Source organism: Siphateles boraxobius, unplaced genomic scaffold (assembly GCF_051911475.1).
Source record: "Siphateles boraxobius isolate OS27281-9 unplaced genomic scaffold, OSU_SipBor_1 5, whole genome shotgun sequence".
NCBI lineage: Eukaryota > Metazoa > Chordata > Actinopteri > Cypriniformes > Leuciscidae > Siphateles > Siphateles boraxobius.
The window spans coordinates 9,786,163-9,812,405 of NW_027509141.1; the positions used below are offsets into that span (position 1 = coordinate 9,786,163).

General features: G+C 41.0%; 1 protein-coding gene across 6 annotated transcripts; it reads left to right on the plus strand.

Moving 5' to 3' along the window:
* Positions 1-5: 5 nt before the first annotated feature.
* Positions 6-24,685, plus strand: klhl26 (kelch-like family member 26). 6 transcript variants are annotated; one of them, XM_077202738.1, is made up of 5 exons: positions 6-114; positions 193-280; positions 457-585; positions 6,507-6,692; positions 22,508-24,685. In XM_077202738.1, the coding sequence occupies exons 3-5, from the start codon at positions 536-538 to the stop codon at positions 24,087-24,089; spliced, it is 1,818 nt and encodes a 605-aa protein (XP_077058853.1). In that variant the 5' UTR covers positions 6-114; positions 193-280; positions 457-535; the 3' UTR covers positions 24,090-24,685. The 6 variants fall into 6 exon arrangements, with proteins under 6 accessions (XP_077058853.1, XP_077058858.1, XP_077058855.1 ...); XM_077202743.1 differs by having other exon boundaries at positions 193-263; XM_077202741.1 differs by having other exon boundaries at positions 18-114; positions 466-585.
* Positions 24,686-26,243: the final 1,558 nt, after the last annotated feature.

Genomic DNA, 26,243 nt, shown 5'->3' on the forward strand with positions numbered 1-26,243 from the left:
GCGTTGGAAAAGGAAATGACCACGCCCCTACGTCAAGAACTGCGCTTTATGACAGCGAAAATAGCGAGAGAGATTATGTATGATAAAAACATTGCAACAAACTCGCCAGGCTAGGTATGAATTCCCCCCATGAAAATGTAATTACACGAATACACGTGCTTTATTCTGATTAGCTGTGTCATGTTGGGGCAGATGTAATGCGAAGGAGCTCGTGAGTAGTGTGCTCGTGAGCGCGCAGCTGAAACCCCGGGGTCGAGCAGAGGGTGAGTGGCGCGTGCAGGTGAGCTGAACAACTCTACTAGTGTTCAGGCCCTACAATATTAATGCAGTTGAAATCATTACTTTCCTTTCTAATGCTCTCATTGTCTCGTAGTAGCAGCCTATGCACTTGAAACTGTATGTATGATATGGGTTGTTGTTGTTGTTTTTGTCATTGGCATGTTGTATTCCCTATAGTTTATTAAGATTGAGAATGGTTAGCGGTTATTTGGGCTTCTGCACATGATGACCTTCCTCATCCTCATCCTCGCTGAGCATGGCGGAGTCAGATGGTGTGGAGTTCTCTGTGAATCGAGCTCAAAGCAGGTAAGCATGGATGTAGCATGCGATGCGTTTGATGCTTGCATAGAGAGGGGTTGCTCCAAAATTCAACAGGGTTAAGTGCTATATTAGTAAAGAAAACTAAATTTATTGGTTTTATTATTCAGTCTTTTTTTAGACAGTTTTTGGATATTAGGTGCACACTCAGTAATGTTTTGTTAAAGTGTTATACGTAAAGAAATGAAAAGCACTTTTGAAAAATATCATTACAGTGATATTTACCCCAACATATGTAATGAAGAAGGTTTCATACACAATTTTTCTAGAAAAAATTGTGTTTGTTCTGCATGGAGTGGGTCGCCTATTATGGGCTCAGCCATGTTTACATCACATAACCAGCTGTGTAGGAATTGCATTTTATCTGTCCTGTTTTGGTAATTGAGCGAAATGAAGAGTTTTTTTTTACATTTATTGATATCAGTTAGACATAAATTGGAAGTTGGCATTGTGCATGCTCTTTCCCCTATTTTTACGTTTAGATTGCCTTTCAAAACTCATTAAAGATTAATATTTTAAAACACTAATAATTTATTAAGAGTGTTTAATGTAATCTTTAGCAAATTTTTAAATTAGTACCCATTATTTATACTGTACATTAGGGCTGCAACTAATGATTAGTTTGTTAATCGATTAATCTGTTGATTATTTCATTGATTAATCGATTAATCAGATAAAAAAATCCACAAATTATACAAAATTATATTTTACATTTCCTGCCCAATGTTGTTCTCAAAAAAAATTTAAATATGAAGACTATGAAAATAAAAATAGGGAATATATCTGTGTAGGCTATACATTGTTTGTTCAAAAAAGGATGTGTGTGTGTGTTTATATATATACAAGTCCTTCTCAAAAAAATTGCATATTGTGATAAAGTTAATTAATTTCCATAATGTAATGATAAAAATTAAACTTTCATATATTTTAGAATCATTGCACACCAAGTGAAATATTTCAGGTCTTTTATTGTTTTAAAACTGATGATTTTGGCATACAGCTCATGAAAACCCAAAATTCCTATCTCAAAAAATTAGCATATTTCATCCGACCAATAAAAGAAGTGTTTTTAATACAAAAAAGTCAACCTTCAAATAATTATGTTCAGTTATGCACTCAATACTTGGTCGGGAATCCTTTTGCAGAAATGACTGCTTCAATGCGGCGTGGCATGGAGGCAATCAGCCTGTGGCACTGCTGAGGTGTTATGGAGGCCCAGGATGCTTCGATAGCGGCCTTAAGCTCGTCCAGAGTGTTGGGTCTTGCGTCTCTCAACTTTCTCTTCACAATATCCCACAGATTCTCTATGGGGTTCAGGTCAGGAGAGTTGGCAGGCCAATTGAGCACAGTAATACCATGGTCAGTAAACCATTTACCAGTGGTTTTGGCACTGTGAGCAGGTGCCAGGTCGTGCTGAAAAATGAAATCTTCATCTCCACAAAGCTTTTCAGCAGATGGAAGCATGAAGTGCTCCAAAATCTCCTGATAGCTAGCTGCATTGACCCTGCCCTTGATAAAACACAGTGGACCAACACCAGAAGCTGACATGGCACCCCAGACCATCACTGACTGTGGGTACTTGACACTGGACTTCAGGCATTTTGGCATTTCCTTCTCCCCAGTCTTCCTCCAGACTCTGGCACCTTCATTTCCGAATGACATGCAAAATTTGCTTTCATCCGAAAAAAGTACTTTGGACCACTGAGCAACAGTCCAGTGCTGCTTCTCTGTAGCCCAGGTCAGGCGCTTCTGCCGCTGTTTCTGGTTCAAAAGTGGCTTGACCTGGGGAATGCGGCACCTGTAGCCCATTTCCTGCACACGCCTGTGCACGGTGGCTCTGGATGTTTCTACTCCAGACTCAGTCCACTGCTTCCGCAGGTCCCCCAAGGTCTGGAATCGGTCCTTCTCCACAATCTTCCTCAGGGTCCGGTCACATCTTCTCGTTGTGCAGCGTTTTTTGCCACACTTTTTCCTTCCCACAGACTTCCCACTGAGGTTCCTTGATACAGCACTCTGGGAACAGCCTATTTGTTCAGAAATTTCTTTCTGTGTCTTACCCTCTTGCTTGAGGGTGTCAATGATGGCCTTCTGGACAGCAGTCAGGTCGGCAGTCTTACCCATGATTGCGGTTTTGAGAAATAAAACAGGCTGGGAGTTTTTAAAAGCCTCAGGAATCTGTTGCAGGTGTTTAGAGTTAATTCGTTGATTCAGATGATTAGGTTAATAGCTCGTTTAGAGACCCTTTTCGTGATATGTTAATTTTTTTGAGATAGGAATTTTAGGTTTTCATGAGCTGTATGCCAAAATCATCAGTATTAAAACAATAAAAGACCTGAAATATTTCAGTTGGTGTGCAATGAATCTAAAATATATGAAAGTTTAATTTTTATCATTACATTATGGAAAATAATGAACTTTATCACAATATGCTAATTTTTTGGGAAGGACCTGTACATATATATGTTTGTATATATATATATATATATATATATATATATATATATATACACTACATTCTAAACCAAAAAAAATCTACTGATTATTTACCATTTTAAAGCAGAAGTTAAAATCAATCAAAAATTGTAATGAACAGAAACAAAAGAACATAATGTTAACTTGTATAAGGTATGAGGAACGCACATTTATTCGACTGAACATAGTAGCCTTATGATTTTACATTTATAGGCTACTCCAACAATAGTCCCTTTACTGTTACTGTTCTCATTAAAATACGATTACAAAATGAGATTAGGATATAACTGTAAAATGTAAGTTATGCTTTGAGGAAAACATGCCTCAAAAGCATTAAACAGCACATTCATCTGTCAAAGCAGGACAGGGCAAGCCGTGGTAATTGCTTAGGCTTTGGGTTGAAGCTCTTCAAGGTGTAGAAACACTGTTGATATTTGAAATTGACACCCAGACAAAAACACCCCAAACCAGAAGAAACCGAGCCCTCCCTTTATTGGTCCACCCCCATTAATATGCGTGAATCATTTGTGATTCAACAACTACAACAGCATATCTTGGTTATGTGAAACATGGCAAAACCAATGTTACTCGTATATCGAGCAGAAACAAAGCAACCCCGGCACCCGTTTTCAGGCCTACCCTCTCTAACATCTCTCCAATGCTGGAAAACTTTTCCAATATTAACCGCTGACTTTTTTCTCTTTGATAATATTTCAGCCATTTCACTTTCTTCAGTCTTTTAACAAATGTCCCACCTGCTCACTCACCCACTATTGCTGATTGGAGACAAGAGTTGTGGTGCTCGATCTGATCCACTTTGTTTTTTCTCCTATTTACACAGCCAGGATTATGTACAAACACCTTTTTTTCAGCACACACAGAACAGACATCTAACATATATTCACAAAATTGTTTGTTTGGGTGGTGATTTAAATAATCAACAGCAATTATCAGAAATCGCTTACTTCACTTTTAATATAAAGCATCCGCATGTTTTGGTTTGGGTCATGCACCTGTCCCGTAACAGTTCACTCTGTGTCCTCCACTATTTTCCATATGCGTTTTGTCCATAGAAATGTTTTATTTCACAACACACAGACACGGCTAATCAATTTCATTTGTTGATTTTCATTATAATCGTTTTTATTGATTAATTGTTTCAGCCTAATGTACATTAGAATTACAGGTCCTTCTCAAAAAATTAGCATATTGTGATAAAGTTAATTATTTTCCATAATGTAATGATAAAAATTAAACTTTCATATATTTTAGATTCATTGCACACCAACTGAAATATTTTAGGTCTTTTATTGTTTTAATACTGATGATTTTGGCATACAACTCATGAAAACCCAAAATTCCTATCTCAAAAAATTAGCATATCATGAAAAGGGTCTCTAAACAGGCTATTAACCTAATCATCTGAATCAACTAATTAACTCTAAACACCTGCAAAAGATTCCTGAGGCTTTTAAAAACTCCCAGCCTGTTCAGGAAATGGGCTACAGGTGCCGCATTCCCCAGGTCAAGCCACTTTTGAACCAGAAACAGCGGCAGAAGCGCTTGACCTGGGCTACAGAGAAGCAGCACTGGACTGTTGCTCAGTGGTCCAAAGTACTTTTTTCGGATGAAAGCAAATTTTGCATGTCATTCGGAAATCAAGGTGCCAGAGTCTGGAGGAAGACTGGGGAGAAGGAAATGCCAAAATGCCTGAAGTCCAGTGTCAAGTACTCACAGTCAGTGATGGTCTGGAGTGCCATGTCAGCTGCTGGTGTTGGTCCACTGTGTTTTATCGAGGGCAGGGTCAATGCAGCTAGCTATCTGGAGATTTTGGAGCACTTCATGCTTCCATCTGCTGAAAAGCTTTATGGAGATGAAGATTTAATTTTTCAGCACGACCTGGCACCTGCTCACAGTGCCAAAACCACTGGTAAATGGTTTACTGACCATGGTATTACTGTGCTCAATTGGCCTGCCATAGAGAATCTGTGGGATATTGTGAAGAGAAAGTTGAGAGACGCAAGACCCAACACTCTGGATGAGCTTAAGGCCGCTATCGAAGCATCCTGGGCCTCCATAACACCTCAGCAGTGCCACAGGCTGATTGCCTCCATGCCACGCCGCATTGAAACAGTCATTTCTGCAAAAGGATTCCCGACCAAGTATTGAGTGCATAACTGAACATAATTATTTGAAGGTTAACTTTTTTTGTATTAAAAAAACTTATTTTATTGGTCGGATGAAATATGCTAATTTTTTGAGATAGGAATTTTGGGTTTTCATGAGCTGTATGCCAAAATCATCAGTATTGAAACAATAAAAGACCTGAAATATTTCAGTTGGTGTGCAATGAATCTAAAATATATGAAAGTTTAAATTTTATCATTACATTATGGAAAATAATGAACTTTATCACAATATGCTAATTTTTTGAGAAGGACCTGTATGTCAAAAATAGTGAAGCTTGTTGGTTTAATTACAGCGAAGTTATCACCTGATTGCTAAGAAATATAATGTTTCTGTGTCCGTGCAATTTATTTTCTTTACAAAGATAAATATAAAGTTCCCACCTCAATAAAAAGCTGTAAGCGAGTGCATACAGGCACGTCTGCCTTATAATACGACATTAAAAATCTATCTTTATGAATAAACGTGTCGTCCTTGCCTTGTGGTGGCTTGGAATTCAAAGGGGAATCGGATATGCGTGTTTAGACGTAGGTCGGATGTCCAGATATTGGATATGTATCTGATTGAACATTTGGAAGTGGCTCAGATCGAAAGCAAACAAATCGGATCTCGTGTGGATTTTTGTGTTTGCACGTGTGCAACAAATTCCGATCTGTGTCAGATGTGAGTAAAAGATTGGATTTTTTGTGCCAGCCTTTGTGTCTCTGTTGCAGCTGAATACCATGAACAAAAACAACTAGACTAAGTAATAGACATTTCAAACATTATTAAAGAAAAGTAAACAGTCAGAATTAAAATAAGAACAAATAAACTAATTAGCAATGGCTAAAATAAATACAACTGGACAAATTTCTGGAACAGAAATTGCAATCAAATGTAAAATAAGTCTGCATGGTTTTCTTTTTTTATAAATACTATGGATTAATCCTTATTAAAGTTGCAAAAGTGATTCCATCAAGATTAGTCAGTAAAATTCCAACGATTGCTTGTTGCTTGGTTTTTGTGGAGCTTATGGGTTCTGTATCCAAATAGGTTCTTTATCCAGTCTTTTGAATAATTTAAAAGTAAGTGCTATTACAGGGATCATGTTGATGCGTCAGTTTAGAAACTGAGACCAATTGGTGGAGCGTCAGGAAACGGCAAACTCATCAAGCTACTTCTGAAGTTATATGTGCTGTTTAGCCAGAGACAATGATCAGGGAGTGGTGAGAGATACAATTCCTCGTAAACTGATTCTCTTTTTTTTCCAGCATGGCTAACAACAAGAATAGCACGCTCCGTTGTACTTTCTCGGCCCCAAGCCACAGCAACACTCTCCTGAGGGGGTTGTCCGCGTTGCGTGATCAAGGTCAGTTGCTGGATGTGGTTCTGGCCATTGACAACGAGTGCTTCAAGGTTCACAAAGCGGTTTTGGCCTCCTGCAGTGACTACTTCAGGTGAGATATACACAGTTTGTTAACACCAGCCAACTGAGCTGTAAATCGAGAAATAATTGACAAGGTTAATCCTTGTTCTTATTGATGACCCAATTAAACGACCTGACTACTGCATATATAGACTTAGATATATAGATATAGTTTTTTTTTGGTTTTTTTTGTGGTTTTTGTCTTAAAAAAAAAAGTTGTATATTCACAAAAAACGCCATTAAAATAATCTGCCAGTTCCTGACGCTGGCATCCTTCTGAAGGCTGTACAGATGCTAGCATGGTTTTTAAACTGGACGCATCAAAGCAAATGTCCCTTTACTCTTCCATTTGTCCTTTTGTCGGGAGCAGCTAAAGCACATGGAGTACATCAGAAATGTAACCGGTATACTGTATTCGGCGTCAGTGATTACATTGGGTTCTATTTGCTTTTGACGTGTTAAGAGACTTGAGTGCCAGTGGGCCAAATATTCATCAGTATATTCATCATATTAAAAAGATCCCTCAATATCCAAACAAGCTATTTTTGGAGCTTGGTTAAATGTATACTCTTTTTGTACTTTAAGCTACAAAACTTGGATATTTTAATGGTACAAAAAACTCTTATATGCCAAAAAAAATATGGGATTATTTTTGTGCCTTTAATATTGAACGTAGTAACCTTTCGAGAAACAAATTAAAATATAAATGGACACTGAATAAAATGTCTTTGAAACCGGAAGAGCGTCTGTGAGCGTCTGTGAGCGTCTGTAAGCGGCTTCCTATTTAATTTTAGTGATATAAAGTTAGGCGATTCGATATCTCCTACTACTAATTTGTCAGCATAAGCTTTCAGGAGCAGTATTTGTCTGCGCAATAGAAAATTAATGTCTAGAGGTATAATTGTAGTACAATAAAATACTGTATAATAATAATGATGTCCAATGCTTTCAGAGAATATTTATTTGTTCCTGATAAGGCTACATGCTATTTTTTTCTGCTTTGTAGGCTTTGATTAGATTGTGATGTAACAATTTAAATATAATATTAGTGTCATACACATGTGTGATATTTCCAGCCATCAAGAAAGTCTCACTCTTACATGATAATATTAGTGTCATAGACATGTGTGATATTTCCAGCCATCAAAAAAGTCTAACTCTTACATGATATTCAAAGTTAGGAACCCTGGCCATCACACTACCCATTGTTAGCATATGCACTTACACCATCACAATTAATGATACCTAAATTCTGAAAAATTCAAACAATATGAAAATTGCAACCATGTGGCTTGCTGTCAGATGGTACAGACCTTCAAGGATAGGTAATTATATTATTTTTGTCACTACATAATTATGAAAGTAAAATTCTTGGATGTTGTGACAGGAAAGAACTCAGTATTCTCATTATACACATATAGTGCTAAAAATTCACACAAGTACAACATTTGTGTAAAATTCATATATTTTAAAATGATAAAATATGATGCAATGATCATTTGAACAGTTCTACAGTTCTTTTTACAGTAAATGTAACAAAGCAGTGACTGTGTACATTGTAATGGAGTACATAAGTCTTTAAACAGATACTCTGCCCAAAAAATGAAAATTCTGTCATTATTTACTCACCATTCCAGATTTTCTTTCTTCATATTAACACAAAGATTTTTAAGAAAATAATCCATCTCCATGAACCCATATACAAGTAGTAGCCAATTGCTTATGACAGTTGTGCATTGAATGGTTGTTTAAAAAAAATTATTAGTATTTTTGTTATCTGTTGTTTTACTTCAGAAGACATTGATTCATCCACTGGGGTTGAATGGATAACCCATCACAGTCGCTGTGTGGATTTTAAAGTGTCAACTATTAAATACCCATTAACTTGCATTACTATATGGACTCACAGCAGGATTCTCTTCATTCGTGTTTCATATGGATCTGGGGTGGCATGAGGGTGGGTAAAAGGGGTGGTGATGGCGCAGTTGATAAGACACGTGCTTTTGGTGTGGGAGACCCGGGTTTGAATCCACTGCGAGACTCCAGTGTGTCCCTGAGTGAGACACTTAACCCCTAGTTGCTCCAGATGCATGCGCTCTATGACATGTATAGCAATTGTAAGTCGCTTTGGATAAAACCGTCAGCTAAATGAATAAATGTAAATGTAAAAGATGACAGAATATTTATTTTTGGGTGGACTATCTCCTTAACATGCATATGATGTGGGTGTTAATCCAAGATAAGTTTAGACTCACAAGAATAAAGTGCAAGCTCTTCTGTTCTTGTGAACTGTTTGTTTTAATCTAGAGCTCCAAAGAAATTCAAATATTTGCATTATATCCAGGGTCTGAAGATCAAGATCCCAGTCATTCAAAAGTGATGTGTCGTGTCTGAAGTAAGATTCCTGTCTAATGGGGACAGTGGATCTCTATTACACCACTCTATCCTCTGGGTCAGCTTCAGAATTTTGTTTATGGAAACGTTTCTCAACTCCATGCAAAAGGAGAAGTATTATACTAGTCTAACAATACAAATTGAAGACGTCAGCTATTCATTTTAAACAAATTAATTACTTTATCGATCAGCCTGTTTGAAAAGGATTTTCAGGCTACAAAATAAAACTAGATAAAAGTTATTAAAAAATGTGACGCATGATAAGAATTCTATTATTAATTACTGAACCTCCTTAGGTGCAAAACCTAAGAACATGAAAAAGCAAACACGATGTAATCGAAGAAAGACTGTAATTGTATGCAGATAAGTTTGTGTAATGATTGGGCCAAATAAATACAGCACTGCTGTATAATGTTGTGGGCTCTCAATGAGCTCTAAAATACCTCTCCCCCTTTTTTACTAAAAAAATACTGACTTAGATGACTGTCTCCAACATCTCCATTATCCTGATAATGACGATTGATGATAATGACGATATTATTCGTCAGTCCTATTCCTAGGAACTCATCTCAACAATGTAGTGTAGCCGTAAATACAGATAAAATAAAAAACTCCTAATTTTATATCACTAAAATGAAATGGGAAGCCGCTTACAGACATTCACATGTAAATAACATTGACGTCTTCACTTCCAGGTCAAGAATCTGTCAATCAAAATCTCAGTAGCCAATGAGAACACACGGCTGTTTCCCCGGGCCCACGAGAGTTATGTGTCAGAATGGGGAGCGTAAACGAAAACTTCAGAAGCTTAAATTAAAACTCTGGAAGCCATTTGTAAGTACAGATCAACGAAAGAAAGAGAGGAAAACAGTTAGTAAAGCATGCAGTATATTAAAACAAAATAAAAAAATTTGCCTGCGATTTATTGTTTTCCCTTTCAGAGACATTTAATTCAGTTTCAATTTATATTTTCATTCATTTCTTGAAAAGATATGTTTTATATTACAGGCACAAAAATAATCCCATAAAAAATCAAGGATTTCTCATGTTATGCCCTTTTAAGGAGTACACTAACATATAGATCAAAACTATTAGACATAAATTAAAGATACAAACCCAATTAATACACAAACCTAATATAATCTCATGAGGTGTTAAATTAAAAGTTATACGTTTTGCTCTTTGTTCAGTTATGAAAATGTGCTGATGACTAATAAGTTATAAGCTGCGGGTCAAATGAGACACTACAGAGACACAAACCAGAACATTTGGTGGCATTAAAGCACCAAAAGCAGAATGAAATACCAGGAAGGATCCAGAATAGATAAGGCTGTTGTGTACACTCCACAAATTTGAGCACAAGCCCAAAAATGACTGATGCTTGAAGTTCATTAGCCCTTTGAACTACAGGCATAACCACTATTGAGTAGTTTGCATGAAATGTTAAAGGGATAATTCATATAAAATGATTGTTATGTCATCATTACTAAACCTCATGTTTAGGACTGCATGATATTGGGAAAAACTGTTAATGCGACATTTTGTTTTTCTGATATATATATATATTGAGATTGAGAACAATTTCACCAGATGACTGGAAAAGCTCTATTGGGAAAAATGATTATTATAAAATGATTGGGGTGATTTTAGAGTAAAACAACGGACAAAATAAATACAATAAAACAAAGATACAAATTAAATAAACAGGTATGTCTAACTGTATTCATTTGAATAATCAAATGTAAAATAACACTGCATAGTCTTCACTGTATACATTTAAATTAATCTTTGTTAAAGCTACAAAAGTCATTTTCTCTTTGTATCTGGTTGTGTGATTAACATCTATGACACAGACAGCAGCAGGTAAATGCTGGCTGCTGTCACTTTAAGACCGAATGAACAGATCCAATATAATAATAATAATAATGTGTTACATTTATATAGTGCTTTTCTAGGTACTCAAAGCACTTTTACATATGGAAGTGGGAATCTCCTCAACCACCACCAATGTGCAGCATCGACCTGGATGATGCGACGGGAGCCATATTGCTCCTGAATGCCCACCACACACCAGCTTACTGGTGGAGAGGAAACAGAGTGATAGAGATAATCAGTATAAATATATGGGGATGATTAGGAGGCCATGATGGACAGAGGCCACTGGGCAAATTTGGCCAGGATTCTGGGGTTAAACCCCTACTCTTTTTCCAAAGGACATCCTGGGATTTTTAATGACCACAGAGAGTCAAGACCTCAGTTTAACGTCTCATCTGAAGGACAGTGCTCTTTGACCGTATAGTGTCCCCGTCACTATGCGAGGGGCGTTAGGACCCACACAGACCACAGGGTGAGCGCCCCCTGCTGGCCTTACTAACACCTCCTCCGGCAGAAACCTAGTTTTCCCAGGAGGTCTCCCATCCAGGTACTGACCGGGCTCAACCCTGCTTAGCTTCAGTGAGCAACCAGTCTTGGGCTTCAGGGTGATATGGCTGCTGGGTTGTTGCTGGTTAATCATATAATGATTAATATGATCATTATACTTGACATTGCACATCTTGCAATGTGACTGTGGATGCGCACATTGTGATATCGATGCTAAAACGATTTATAGTGCAGCCCTAGTTGGCATGCAGAGAGATAATAACTAGTATGTCAGCAATAGAGATATGCTAAATGTATTTCATGTACATAAAGTCCTTTGCACCTGCTTAACGTTGTATATTGTAAGGTAATCATTCATCATAGTCTCTCAACCTGTTTTTAAGATTTTGGATATAAATACATTGACTAAATGTCTCATTTCGAAGGCTGTGTCCTCCGGAGGTCTCATTTGTTGGCCGCATACATCATTGAGGCTGCTTCATTTCAGTAAACTGACCCCTATATTCCAAATTCATTAAGAAATTACCACAATTTACGCTTCACTAGGAATACTGGTCAGTTTTATAATGGTTATTGTTCAGAAATAAGACTCCTTTTATGACATATGCGGCCGACAAATTTGACCTCCACTGGACACAGCCCTCGAAAAGAGACACCGTGTTAAACTGTGGGAATTAAGCTGAAGCGTCAACAGAAGGGCGCAGGCTCTAATAATGTATTTTTGCGACTACTGCGCATCACAATCCACTGCTAGTGCGATGCAGGGCCCAAAGTGCTGTATTAAATTTGCTCAATTTAAAATGTACAAATTGATTCAAAAATATTTAAGAATAGTTAACAGTTACTAATTGCATAAGCAAATTTGTGCTGGGGTAACATGGCTCATATACAGTGCCTTCCGAAAGTATTTGTAGCCCTTAATTTAATTTTTTTTTCACATTTTACGTTGCAGCCTTAATATTAGATTTTCCATGTTCTGCTCCGTCAGTGAGCGCAAGCCTTCAACTTTGGCCGTGAGTGCGGAAAGACGCTTTCCTTTTTTATTAAAAAGGAAAACCTAAAATAATTACATTGCATATGTATTCATACCCTTAAGGGGTTAGTTCACCCACATGATAACTCATCCTCAAGCCATCCTTGGTGTATATGACATTCTTCTTTCAGACGAATACAATCGGAGTTATATAAAAAAAAATGTCCTGGCTCCTCCAAACTTGGTTTGCAGTGAATGGTTGTTTCTGTTTTGAAGTCCATCAAAGTGCATGCATCCATGATAAAAGTCCTCCACACGGCTCAGGGGGGTTAATTACAGTTTTCTGAAGTAAAGCGATGCATTCGTTTAAGAAAAATATCCATATTTAAAACTTTATCGACTAAAATAACGATACTCGGTTACTAACGTAACCTCGGTTCTCTCTAGAGAGGGAACGAGTATTGCGTAAGTTTAGCTTACGCTACGGGAAAGATTCATCTTCTCGAGATACTGAAGCCAAAAAATTATCCTTAATTTTGTATTCCTTGTCAACGCAGTGCAGCAGCTAGCAGACCTAGAGCAGGCCATCTCGCATGCTCATTGGCTGCCCTGCGGGCAACTGCTGCAGCCTACCAGTGAGCCCGGCGTGACGTCACGCCCAATGAAGGGCGCCCGCGCCTTCATAGCGCCACAGCCCGCCAGAATGGGCGTGGCTTAGCGTATAACACCAGGGGCTGTAGGCTGACTTCCCTGGTTTTCGTCGACTGAAGCGAAGTCGCTCGTGGCGCGAGCACGGCCGGTTACGCAATACTCGTTCCCTCTCTAGAGAGAACCGAGGTTACGTTAGTAACCGAGTATCGTTCTCTTACGAGAGATTCTCTCGTATTGCGCAAGTTTAGCTTACGCTACGGGAACAGTTTGTTAACGCCGTGCGCGCCAAGCATCCACATGAGACCCCGAGCTTTCAGGGGAACCCCATAAGTGGAAAAAATAAGGTGGCCAGCCACGCGGGCCATCACTTGTACATAAGCACACATAGGGAATACAGAGCAGCGCGCCGGTCTGTATAGGCACATGGCACATACCCTACTTAGTGCAGCTCAACCAGGAGAGCTGAGTCATGTGAGAGTGATCTGAGCAGGAGATCTGGGCAGAATACACCTCTCCTTCAGACTGACAACAGTTTAGCCTGCAAGGCAGGAACTTCTAGGTTATAAAACCTGACAAAGGTAGACGGGGAGCTCCAGCCCGCCGCTACACATATGTCATGGATAGAAATTCCACTGGACCATGCCCACGAAGACGCCACGCCTCTCGTGGAATGAGCCCTGATGCCCAGAGGGCATTAGAGACCTTTTTGACGCGTAAGCGGCCGCTATAGCGTCTACTGTCCATCTGGACAGGCTCTGTTTCGAGGAGGCGAGACCCTTGGTGCGCCCACCAAACGAAACAAAAAGCTGTTCCGAACGCCTGAAGGAGGCGGAGCGCGTAATGTAAAACCTCAGCGCTCTGACAGGGCAGAGGAGATTCACATCACCTTCGCTGTCAGATGCTGGGAGAGCTGACAACGAAATAACTTGCGCTCTGAATGGAGTGCCCATCACTTTAGGGACATAGCCATGTCTAGGTCTGTGGATGACTTTAGAGTCATTCGGTCCGAACTCAAGACACGACGCGCTGACAGACAGCACATGCAGGTCCCCTACACGTTTTACTGACGACAGTGCAGTAAGAAAGACGGTTTTCAGTGATAGATATTTCAACCCCACGGTGTCTAGTGGTTCAAATGGAAAAGCTTTCAGGGCCTCGAGGACCAATGAAAGATCCCACATGGGAACCGACGGGGGGAGCGGCGGATTCATCCTTCTAGCTCCTCTAAGGAAGCGGATGGCCAACTCGTGTCTTCCCAATGACTGGCCGTGCGTCGATTCTGCGAACGCTGCCACGGCCGCCACGTATACATTGAGCGTGGATGGCGACCTTCCCTTATCCAACAGCTCTTGTAGGAAGGTGAGCAGATGCGCCACCCCGCATGTCCGCGGGTCCAGACCTCTGTCGGTGCACCATCCAGAGAAAACCGACCATTTAGACGCGTAGAGCCTTCTCGTGGAAGGGGCTCTAGACTGCGTGATCGTGTTCATCACTCCTTCTGGCAGGGCAACGAGTACCCGTTGATCAACCATGCATGCAGAGACCAGCGCTCTGGATTGGGATGCCAGATCGTGCTGCGAGCCTGAGAGAGGAGATCTGCCCTCACCGGATTCGGCCACGGAGCTGTATGTGACAGCCCTGCTTGTTCCGGGAACCAAATCTGATTCTCCCAACACGGGGCTATGAGGAGCACCGAGTGGCGCGTTTCCCTGATTCTCTTGATCACCTGTGGCAACAGAGAGACCGGAGGGAAAGCATATAGCGGGAGGCTGGGCCAAACCTGGGCCAGCGCGTCCTCGTCCTTCGAACAGACCGTCGGGCATTAAGCGTTGTCTTTTGACGAAATAGGTCGACTTCCGCTCTGCCGAATAGGCGCCACAGTTTCTGGACCGTCTGGGGTGCAGGGACCATTCCCCTGGGGGAACATTGTCCCTGGACAGTTTGTCTGGGCCGTCGTTCAAATGGCCAGGCACATGCGCCGCTGTCAGCGAGCGCAGGTGCATCTGAGACCAAATAAGGAGGCGTTCCGTCAGATTGCAGAGATTTCTGGATCTGACACCGCCCTGACGGTTTACATGGGATACCACAGACATGTTGTCCGAGCGGACAAGAACATGCTGGTCCTGTATGAACGGGAGGAAGCACTTCAGCGTGTTCTCGACCGCTATCATTTCCAGACAGTTTATGTGAAAGCCCTTCTCCTGGTCTGACCACTGGCCAAAGGCCGGTCTGCCCTCGAACAGTGCGCCCCAACCCGAGTTGAGATGGTTCCCATCATTACTCCCTGCTGGTACCAATCGGCCACTAACCAGGGCTGCAGAGCTGCTATGCAGGCCTGAGTCACTCTGATTTTCTGGCCGCCAGACACCCGGCGGGACACGCGAGCATTCAACCAGCGTTGGAGCGGGCGCATGCGCAGTAGGCCCAGCTGGAGCACCGCTGCAGCTGATGCCATACAGCCCAACATCCTTTGAAATGTTTTCAAAGGGAGAAAGCTGCCCTTCTGGAAAGATGCGGCTAGGTGGCGAACACGGCGCGCGCGCTGTGTCGATAAACGAGCCGTCATGGTCACCGAGTCCAGTGCTATTCCTAAAAAGGAAATTGACTGGCTGGGCAGTAATGAGCTCTTGGTCCAGTTGACCGTGAGACCCAAGCTTTCCAGATGACTGAGAAGCACTGTTCTGTGAGATAGCAGTTCTGTCTCTGACTGTGCCAATATCAGCCAATCGTCCAGATAGTTCATTATTCGCAGCCCCTGACTTCTCAGGGGGGCGAGCGCCGCGTCCATGCACTTTGTAAATGTACAGGGTGCCAGGGACAGGCCGAACGGCAGGACGGTGTAATGATATACCTGACCGTCGAAGGCGAATCTCAAAAATTGCCTGTGACGGGTTACTATCTGAATCTGAAAATAGGCATCCTTCAGATCTAGAGAAATAAACCAGTCCCTCGGGCAAACGTGCGCGAGGATTTTCCTGGTCGTAAGCATTTTGAACGGTCTTTTCGCAAGCACTTAGTTCAAATGTCTCAGATCTAGGATAGGTCTGAAGGCTCCGTCCTTCTTGGGTACGAGAAAATATCGGCTGTAAAAGCCTGACTCGCTCAGAGAAGGCGGTACCTTTTCTATAGCCCCTTTGCACAGCAGCTTTGCTATTTCTACGTGAAGTAGGTGTGCTACTTCTGCATTCACTATCGTCACGGTCCGGGCTTGAAAGCGCGGGGGACGGCGAATGAATTGAAGTGTATAGCCCTGCTTTATTGTGCTCAACACCCATTCTGAAATCCCTGGGATAGTTTCCCACGCAGCTATGTGAGCCGCTAGGGGGCGAATGGCCTCTGGGTTCATACCGCCGCCATTTGCCGGCTTGTGAAACTGAACCGGAGCCGAAAGCGCGGAATGCCCTCGGTTCTGGGTAATGGCTGCTCGCTGAAAAGCCGAAACCGGCTGATTTATGTGAGATGTCCCAATCATAAGGGATGGGGAACATTCTTTTGTCATTTTTTGACGCGCGAGCACCGCTCCGGGCGGGAAAGCTTCCTGTAAGCGTGAGCGCGTGTGCGCGGGCACGAGACTTACAAGTGTATTTGATGCCCCGATCATAATGGATGGGGAGCGTTTTATTAATGCCCTGCGTTTTGTGATAACACTTAAACGCGCGGGCGGAGCCCGGGGGGAGGTTAGTGTTAGCAAGCGTGAACGCACTCAGGCGAGCACGAGACTTACATTCATAACCTGCTTTCTTTTGTGAAACTGACCCGGAGCCGAAAGCGCGGCGCGCGCGCTCTCGGTTCTGGGCAATGGCTACTCGCTGAAAGCCGAGACCGGCTGATTTATGTGAGATGTCCCAATCATAAGGGATGGGGAACATTCTTTTTTTTTTTTTTTTTACTTTTTGACGCGCGAGCAGCGCTCCGGGCTGAAAAGCTTCCTGTAAGCATGAGCGCGGGCACTAGACTTACAAGTGTATTTGACGCCCCGATCATAATGGATGGGGAGCGTTTTATTAATGCCTTGCGTTTTGTGATAACACTTAAACGCGCGGGCGGAGCCCGGGGGGATGTTTGTGTTAGCAAGCGTGAACACACTCTGGCGGGCACGAGACTTACATTCATAACCGGCTTTCTTGATCGTGTAACAGAGCGGGCAGATAGTGGGCACAGACTTGTGGACACATTTCTTACATTCAACACTCGAGCGGCTTTTCTGCGCTTCATGAGAGTGTGCTCTGCGAGGTTTGGAGTGCTTATGTGTAGTGGTGAACACTGGGGGGCACTTTCATTACACTTACAACACCGACGGCATGAGCCGGACCAGACATTAAATACTCTTTTTGCGATTTTTCTGGGTCGCCGTGAAAACGGCGTTTGTGTGCAGGCGAGAGGGTCAACAAACCGGCTCGTTGGCTGCTAATTGAACCACTGCAGTAGCCTGTTTGAAGGGGACTGACAGGGAATAAACTTAAACACGCATGTCTTTTCGGAGGCGATGTGTCTGTTAGTAAGCGTGAGCGGGCACGTAACTTACGTTCTTAATCTGACATTATACTCACTTGAGATTTCTCCCGGTCGCCGCGAGAACGGCGGATGTGTGCAGGCGAGCGGGTTGCATTGGATGGCTTAAGGTGGCGAAGACGGCCGGCTTCCTCAGCCAATGAGCACGCGAGATGGTGTGCTAGCTGCTGCACTGCGTTGACAAGGAATACAAAATTAAGGATACTTTTTTGGCTTCAGTATCTCGAGAAGATGAATCTTTCCCGTAGCGTAAGCTAAACTTACGCAATACGAGAGAACCTCTCGTAAGAGAACTAGCTTCCGGCAGACAGCCGTACATGTCGATTTACGGCGGAAGAGTGACCCTGAACCGGGACGTAATGACGAACACGGAATCGCAGAGGATAGAGCAAAACAAAAAAAACAGCAGACAATTTTTAAAGAGAAATGTCGGAGGAGCTTGAGTTTGTTGCCCAGCCCTATTTGTATGAACCACGAGAGGCGTCTAAACTTACGATACTCCTACGTCATACATGAGTCACGAGTTACTCTTGTGGCACAAGTCGACTTGCGTAGTATGCGTACGGTCGTTTGCCGGAAGCTAGTCATTTTAGTCAATAAAGTTTTAAATATGGATATTTTTCTTACACGAACACATCACTTCACTTCAGAAGGCCTTTATTAACCCCTCTGAGCGGTGTGGAGGACTTTTTGGATGGATGCACTTGGATGGACTTCAAAACAGAAACAAACAACCATTCACTGCCATTATAAAGCTTGGAAGAGCCAGATTTTTTTTTTTATATAACTCCGATTGTATTCGTCTGAAAAAAGAATGTCATATGCACCTATATTGATGGCTTTAGGGTGAGTAAATCATGGGGTAATTTTCATTTTTGGGAGAACTAACCCTTTAACTCAGTAATTAGTTGAAGCACCTTAAAAGCTTTAAGTTTTTTGGGGTATGATGTGACACGCTGTGCACATCTGCATTTTGGGGATTTTCTGCCGTTCTTCTCTGCAGATGCTCTCAAGCTCTGTCAGGTTTGGATAGGGACCGTCGGTGAACAGACATTTTTAGTTTTATCCAGAGATGTTTTATTGTGTTCAGGCTTTGGCTGGGCCACTCAGGAACATTCACATAGTTGTCCATAAGCACTTCTTGTATTGTCTTGGCTGTGTGCTTAGGGTCATTGTCCTGTTTAAAGGTGAGTCATCTGCCCAGTCCGAGGTTCTGAGTGCTCTGGACCAGATATCTTTGTAATTTGCTGCATTCAGCTTTCCTTCTATTCTGATGACTCCCTGGGTTCCTGCTGCTGAAAAACACCCCCAAAGCATAATGCTGCCGCCACTGTTCTATACCCACAAGGCTATTGCTCCTACATAACAGCTTCTCAATAATCGAGTCACATAATAAAGGTCCTAAGATGTAAGGGATAATGTACATCCAACTTTATATTCCATAACAATGTACAAAACAAAAGTCCTGGTAAAACAAAAGACGAGTAGTAATTTACAGTCGCTAAGTGGATGAAAGATGGCACCAGTCACAGTTTGGTATACAGCGGTGTTATAGACAGAAGTCATTATCAGAAAATATCAAACCTCGGAATGTTTATGTCAATAGAAAGCTGTATGCATGCTGATTCCGATACGTTAAAATATGCGCTTTAAGTAATGAATTGATTAACATCTTTTTCTCTTAGACACACATTAAGAGAGAGAGAAAAGCTGCATATACTACGAAAAGATTGATAAAACTTTGTGCTAGGTTTAAAGGCTAGATTTTTTTTGTGTGTGTTTTTAACAGACTGGCAATCCAAAGGAGACATATGCAGCTTCACCACATTATAATAGCTTAATCGTTTCATAGTTATTGTGGCTAACCTTTGTGGATGCGATGTCTCATAAAAGCTCCGGTATCTTTAATTGTTTTCCCACATTCTTTGCATCTTGCCCATTTGACATGTTAATAAACCCAAATGAAAGCTCCTGTCATGTTTCATAGGACTCTTATGACATTTCAGATTTTGCGCACAATACACAGACATGCGTAATCGAATTCTATGACAACGGTCCAACCTACCACGTCATGTAGGATAATATGTGACGCAGATATTATAAAACCAATCATTCAAATAACTTTGATATCAGTAGTTAAGGATTAAAGTCTTGAGTTGTTTTTAAAATATTCACGGGTCCTTTATGTTGAGTCGAGTCAAGTCTGAAGTCATTTCAGGTCGAGTCTGAGTCAAGTCTGAAGTCTATTAAAATGTTCAACACTTTGTTCAGCGCATAAGTTTAGAACGGTGATTAAATTAACAATAAGCTGTTTAAAACGTGCATTCACCTGATAAATTTTGAGCATCCAGATGGTATAATCAAACATATCTTGTGGAGCGCTCTCTGAGTATGCATTTATTTGTCATTGTAACTGTTGGAAACGAGTGTGAAAGGGGACTTCAAAGATTTCCTGTTGCGCTCCATAGGCACGATTGGCTAGTCGACATCAAGCTTAAAGTGTTATGGCAGAGCATTAAAGTTGACTAGTCTGTGCAATCCCTAGGCTGCAACAAAAAAATTATACAAAAATTAACGGGTACGAATAATTTCACAAGCACTGTATATAATGCATTATATGGACAAAAATATTGGGACTCCTGACCATTACACCAACATTTCATTCTAAATATATAGACATTAATATGAAGTCGGACCCCTTCTTTGTAGCTATAACAGCTTCCACTATTGCGAATGTTCCCACTCCACATGTGGGAAGGCTTTCCACAAGATTTTTGAAGTGTTTCTGTGAGAATATTTGCCCATTCATCCAGTAGAGCATTTGTGAGGTCAGACACTGATGTTGGACGAGAAAGCCTGGCTAGCAATCTCTGTTCCAGCTCATCCAAAAGGTGTTTGAGTTCAGGGCCCTGTTCAGGCCAGTCAAGTTCTTCCACACCAAACAACAGTGTCTTTTTTTACCTTGCTTTGTGCACTAGGGCACAGTCATGCTGGAAGAGAAAAGGGCCATCCCAAACTGTTCCCACAAAGTTGAAAGCACATCATTGACTAAAATGTCTTGGAATGCCGAAGCTTTCCAATTTCCGTTCACTGGAAGTAAGGGGCTTAGCCCAACCCATGAAAAACAGTCCTCAAAATAGCTTTGTTCCAGTAGTGATTAATCACATGAATAGTATTAAGATGGAGTAGGTTGTTTAAGTGTTTTTTAGTGTCTTGTTTTGTCTGTTTGTATGATGTAATTGTTTATATGTTTTGAGAAATAGCCTAAACTTGTTCTCTGGAACTTAATTTACCTACGGGTATAAATAAATGAACCTGACCTGACCTGATACTACTATCCCTCCTAATTTTACAGTTGGCACAATGCAGTCAGATCAGTAATGTTCTCCTGCTATCTGCTAACCCCAGACCTAGTCATCAGACTGCCAAACAGAAAAGTGTGATTCATCACTCTGGAATGGAATGGAACTATTATTCAGAGTCCAGTGGCGGCGTGCTTTACACCATTCCATCTGTAATTGGTGATGTGAGGCTTGCATGCAGCTTCTCGGCCTTGGAAACCCATTCCATGAAGCTCCCGCTGCACAGTTTTTTTGCTGATATTAAGATTAGTACTTTTCAATACAGTCGTTAAGTGGAAGTTTGGAACTCTTCATCTATGAAACCCGCAGAGCATTGGCGACTTTTACGCGCCATGCTCCTCAGCACTCGGTGACCCGAGTCGAGGTCTTCAAGCTCCGTGGCTGAGTTGCTGCTGTTCCTAAGCACTTCCACTTTCCAATATTACCACTTACAGTCGAGTATCTCACAGGGCTGAAATTTCACAAACTGACTTATTGCACAGGTGGCATCTTATCACAGTGCCACACTTGAATTCACTGATCTCTTCAGAATGTCTCATGTACTCCTGTGGTTATGGGTCTGATTGAAACATCTGACTTCAAGAATTATGAGGTGTCCCAATTATTTTGTCCATATAGTGAATGTATGGTATATGAAATGCATCAGTGAATTTTTGCACCTTATGTAATAGTTATGTATGAGTCCCTCAGTTTTCCTGTGTGAAAAGATGACATTGCAGTTCTCTTCTTTTTAAAGAATGCCCAAATATGCGCTTGAACCATTCCCTTGTAACAGCTTATTACAGTATTGAGTTCTGATTAGTTGATCACTGTTTTTTTATAGTTTGTTAATTACCATATGTAGAGAATTAGAATATTTCATTTGCATGATAAGTTTTACATTATACACAACATCGTTAATCTAATGAGGATGATAAGGGGGAATGGTGGTTTTACAAAAGGGATGCATTTTGTATTTTTTTAACAAAGCAGTGTCAATCGATCCCTGCTTGTTTCTTAACACAGTGTGTTGTTACCTGGATGATCAAAGACTGTTTTTTAGTTTTGTGAGTTCCTTTGTTGTCCTGAGCAGTTAAACTGCCAACTGTAGTGTGTGAGATCATCACATCCTTCCACATAGATTTTAAACCCAGAAGAGGTAAACAGCATAAAACAAATTCTCAAAATTAACCAGTCTTTTCCTGCTATTAAATTGAACAAACACTAACATTGTCTTCTATGATGTTCAAAATAAAGGTATCTGTTAACATCTCAGAAAATGTATTACCCTTTAAAGCACTGAAATAGCCAGAGACATATTGAACAAATTGAAAAACGTATCTTGTGTGAACATATCTGTTAAGTTTATAATGTTTTGGTTCAAGGCTTTTTTTTCTTTTGGTTCAAGAATTATTAATATTCTTTATTTTTTTATGCCTACTTAGAAAATGACTGGGAAAATTATTTCCAGAAGCAAGGCTGCTAAAAATTTGAGCAGTCACTTTTGTACTTTAGGGTTAGCTTAAAAATTTGCAGATTCTTTCTTCACAATTTGAACAGAGGTGTAAAATCTTTTCTTCTTGATCCATACAGAGCCATGTTTACTGGAGGAATGAAGGAGTCAAACCAAAACACCATAGAGCTAAAAGGTCTTTCAGCCAGAGGACTGAAGCACATTATTGATTTTGCCTACAGTTCTGAGGTCACTTTGGACTTGGACTGCATTCAGGATGTTCTTGGTGCTGCTGTCTTCCTGCAGATGGTGCCTGTGGTGGAGCTTTGTGAGGAGTTCCTGAAATCAGCCATGAGTGTTGAGACTTGTCTAAATATCGGCCAGATGGCCACCACTTTTAGCCTCTCGTCACTTAAACAGTCGGTCGATGCTTACACATTCCGTCACTTCCTGCAGATAGCACAGGAGGATGATTTCCTTCACATTCCAATGGAACGACTGGTTTTTTTCCTTCAGAGCAACAAGTTGAAGAACTGTAGTGAGATCGACTTGTTCCATGCAGCGATCCGCTGGCTGCAGCATGACGCATCCAGACGAGCTGCAGCCAGCGAAGTGCTCTGCCACGTGCGCTTCCCCCTAATGCGATCGTCAGAAATTGTGGACAGTGTCCAAACGGTCGACATCATGGTGGAGGATGTGCAGTGTCGATACTTTCTCCTAGAGGCCTTCAATTATCAGATTCTTCCATTCCGACAGCATGAAATGCAATCAACTCGAACTTCCATTCGCTCAGACGTAACATCGCTTATTACTTTTGGTGGAACACCCTACACCGACAATGATCGCACTGTAAGCAGCAAAGTTTACTATCTGCCTGACATCACAGTGCGACAGTTCAAAGAGTTGACCGAAATGGAGATGGCATGCAGCCATGCATGTGTGTCGGTTCTCGACAATTTTGTGTACGTCGTGGGTGGGCAGCATTTGCAGTATCGCAGTGGAGAGGGCGCAGTTGACATTTGCTTTCGCTATGACCCCCATCTAAACCAGTGGCTTCGAATCCAACCCATGCAGGAGAGCCGCATTCAGTTTCAGCTTAACGTACTGCATGGACAACTTTATGCTACAGGGGGACGCAACAGATCTGGCAGCTTGTCCTCTGTAGAGTGCTATTGTCCAAGGAAAAATGAGTGGACTTATGTGGATTCCCTGAAGAGGAGAATCTGGGGTCACGCCGGAGCTACATGTGGAGAGAAACTCTACGTCTCTGGAGGTTATGGGGTGTCTGTGGAGGATAAAAAGACTCTTCATTGCTATGATCCAGCCTTGGATCAGTGGGATTTCAAGTGTCCCATGAACGAGCCAAGAGTCCTGCATGCTATGATCTGTGTAAACAACCGTATTTATGCTCTCGGTGGCAGAATGGACCATGTTGACCGCTGCTTTGATGTCCTAGCTGTAGAGTATTACATTCCAGAGACCGATCAATGGACAACAGTCAGTCCAATGCGTGCTGGTCAGTCGGAGGCTGGCTGCTGCTTGCTGGATAAAAAGATCTATATAGTTGGAGGATACAACTGGCACCTAAATAACGTCACAAGTATTGTGCAAGTTTATAATACAGAGACGGATGAGTGGGAAAGAGATCTTCATTTTCCAGAATCTTTTGCAGGAATAGCTTGTACACCTATTATACTTCCCCAAACAACCACTCAGCGCTAAGCACATATACTTACATTTGCTGTTTTACGCTTAAAGTTTCTTGTCCACAGGGACAGCAGTAAAAGTAATGGTATAATTGGTTTGCCCTTCACTTTTTAGAAACATGAATTATTTAAGGCCTGTTCATGTTAACGACATGAAAGCACAAACTTTCCTTGTGACCCTTTTGAGAATGTGAAGCATCTTTCTACACACCTCTCAAGCAGTAATGTTGTTTTTGGCCCTTCTTGTAGATTGCCCCATTTTATACTAATGAGGGTTTCTGACAAGTGCCTGTGGGATTTGCGTTAACGACAGACTTGAATGGACCAACAACATTATGTATATGTATCTTTTTTTTTTTTTTTTTTTACTGGGTAATAATGTTTTTAACCTACAGTTTTGTTTTCTTTCAAAAACTAAGCAAGCACATTTCATTAGGCACTTTAATCAGTGATTTAATTACTTAAAACGGTGCATTCTCATGTTTTTATAAGGTATATACAGTATGTCAAGGGACTGGATCTTGTACATGGAATTACAGCACAATTATTTTGTCATGATATTGTGTCAGTATGTAATTTGAATGTGTAAAAAAACCTGCATTCTAAAAACTACCTATGTTGTTTTTTGTGCATTATAGTATGATGATGTGTTTGATTACATTTGTGTTAATATTTTTCCCCCTAAATCCCTTAAAAGGGATGGTTCAGCCAAAAGTGAAAATTCTGTCAATTACTCACCCTCATGTCGTTTTATACCTGCAAAACTTCAGAACACATGAAGATCTTTCTGATGAAATCTGAAATCTGACGTAAAACTAATCCATATGAATTGAGTGGGGGTTTTTTTCTCTGAAGAGACACAATCACAGATTGAATTTAAGCTTCTATTCACGTATAAACATTCATCAACACATCAGTTGTGGTAAACGGAAGCTCAAGCATGTTCACTTGACTTGCGAGAACCAATGAGGTTCATTCTCGTGTTACGCAGTGCGTTTGAGGTTCATCAAGAAGCAGTGAGGTTTGCATTGCGTCAAGCAGGTTCAGTTGAGCTGTGTTTTATGTTCACTGATCAATGTTTATATGTGGATAAAAGCCTAAATTAAATATGTTCTTCATATAAAGTCTCTTCAGAAAATATGGACTAAGTCTTTCAATTGATATGGATTAGTTTTACGATCACTACAAGCTTTTGAGGCGTCAAAGTGGTAGTTGCGTCGCTGCCAATGGAGGGACAGAAAGCCCTCAGATTTCATCAAAAAGATCTTCATTTGTGTTCCGAAGATAACCAAAAGTTCTGGGTTTGGAACGACATGAGGGTGAATAATTATTGATAATCATTCTTTTAAATAGACTTGAAAATTATGTTGGCATTAGTGGAATTTCATTATCATGGTTTAAATCATGGTTTAATCTTATCTGACCGTTATCAGTTTGTAGCAGTAAATGAAGAGATGTCTTATCGAACAAAAGTTCAGTATGGTGTACCACAAGCCTCAGTACTAGGACCATTGCTGTTCACTGTGTACATGCTACCCTTAGGAGATATCATTAGGAAGCATGGCATTAGTTTTCACTGTTATGCTGATGATACTCAGCTCTATATTTCTACACGCCCTGACGAAACCTACCAATTCACAAAATTAACGGAATGCATAGCTGATATAAAAACTGGATGACTAGTAATTTCCTACTATTTAATTCTGAAAAAACAGATTCTAATTATTGGACAAAAAACTTCCTCACATACTAACCAAGAATACTGTCTAACACTTGATGGCTGCTCTGCCAAGTCCTCGTCGTCGGTTAGGAACCTGGGTGTGCTCTTTGATACCAATCTTTCATTTGAAAGTCACGTGTCTAGTATCTGTAAAACCTAATTTTTCCATCTTAAAAATATATCTAAATTACGTCATATGCTCTCAATGACAAATGTGGAACAGTAAGTTCATGACATCAAGGCTAGATAATTGTAATGCTATTATGGGTGGTGGCCCTGCATGCTTAATAAACAAACTACAGCTGGTCCAAAACTCAGCAGCCAGAGTTCTTACCAGGACCAGGAAGTATGACCATGTTAGTCCGGTTCTGTCAACACTGCATTGGCTCCCTATTAAACATTGTATAAATTTTAAAATATTGCTGATTACTTACAAAGCACTAAATGGTT

Excerpts from the sequence above, each read along its gene's own strand:
- klhl26 (XM_077202740.1), top strand. The coding sequence starts at position 536 with ATGGCGGAGTCAGATGGTGTGGAGTTCTCTGTGAATCGAGCTCAAAGC. Across the intron at positions 586-6,506 it reads GTGAATCGAGCTCAAAGCAG|CATGGCTAACAACAAGAATA; the intron begins GTAAGCATGGAT and ends TTTTTTTTCCAG. Across the intron at positions 6,693-22,507 it reads TCCTGCAGTGACTACTTCAG|AGCCATGTTTACTGGAGGAA; the intron begins GTGAGATATACA and ends TGATCCATACAG.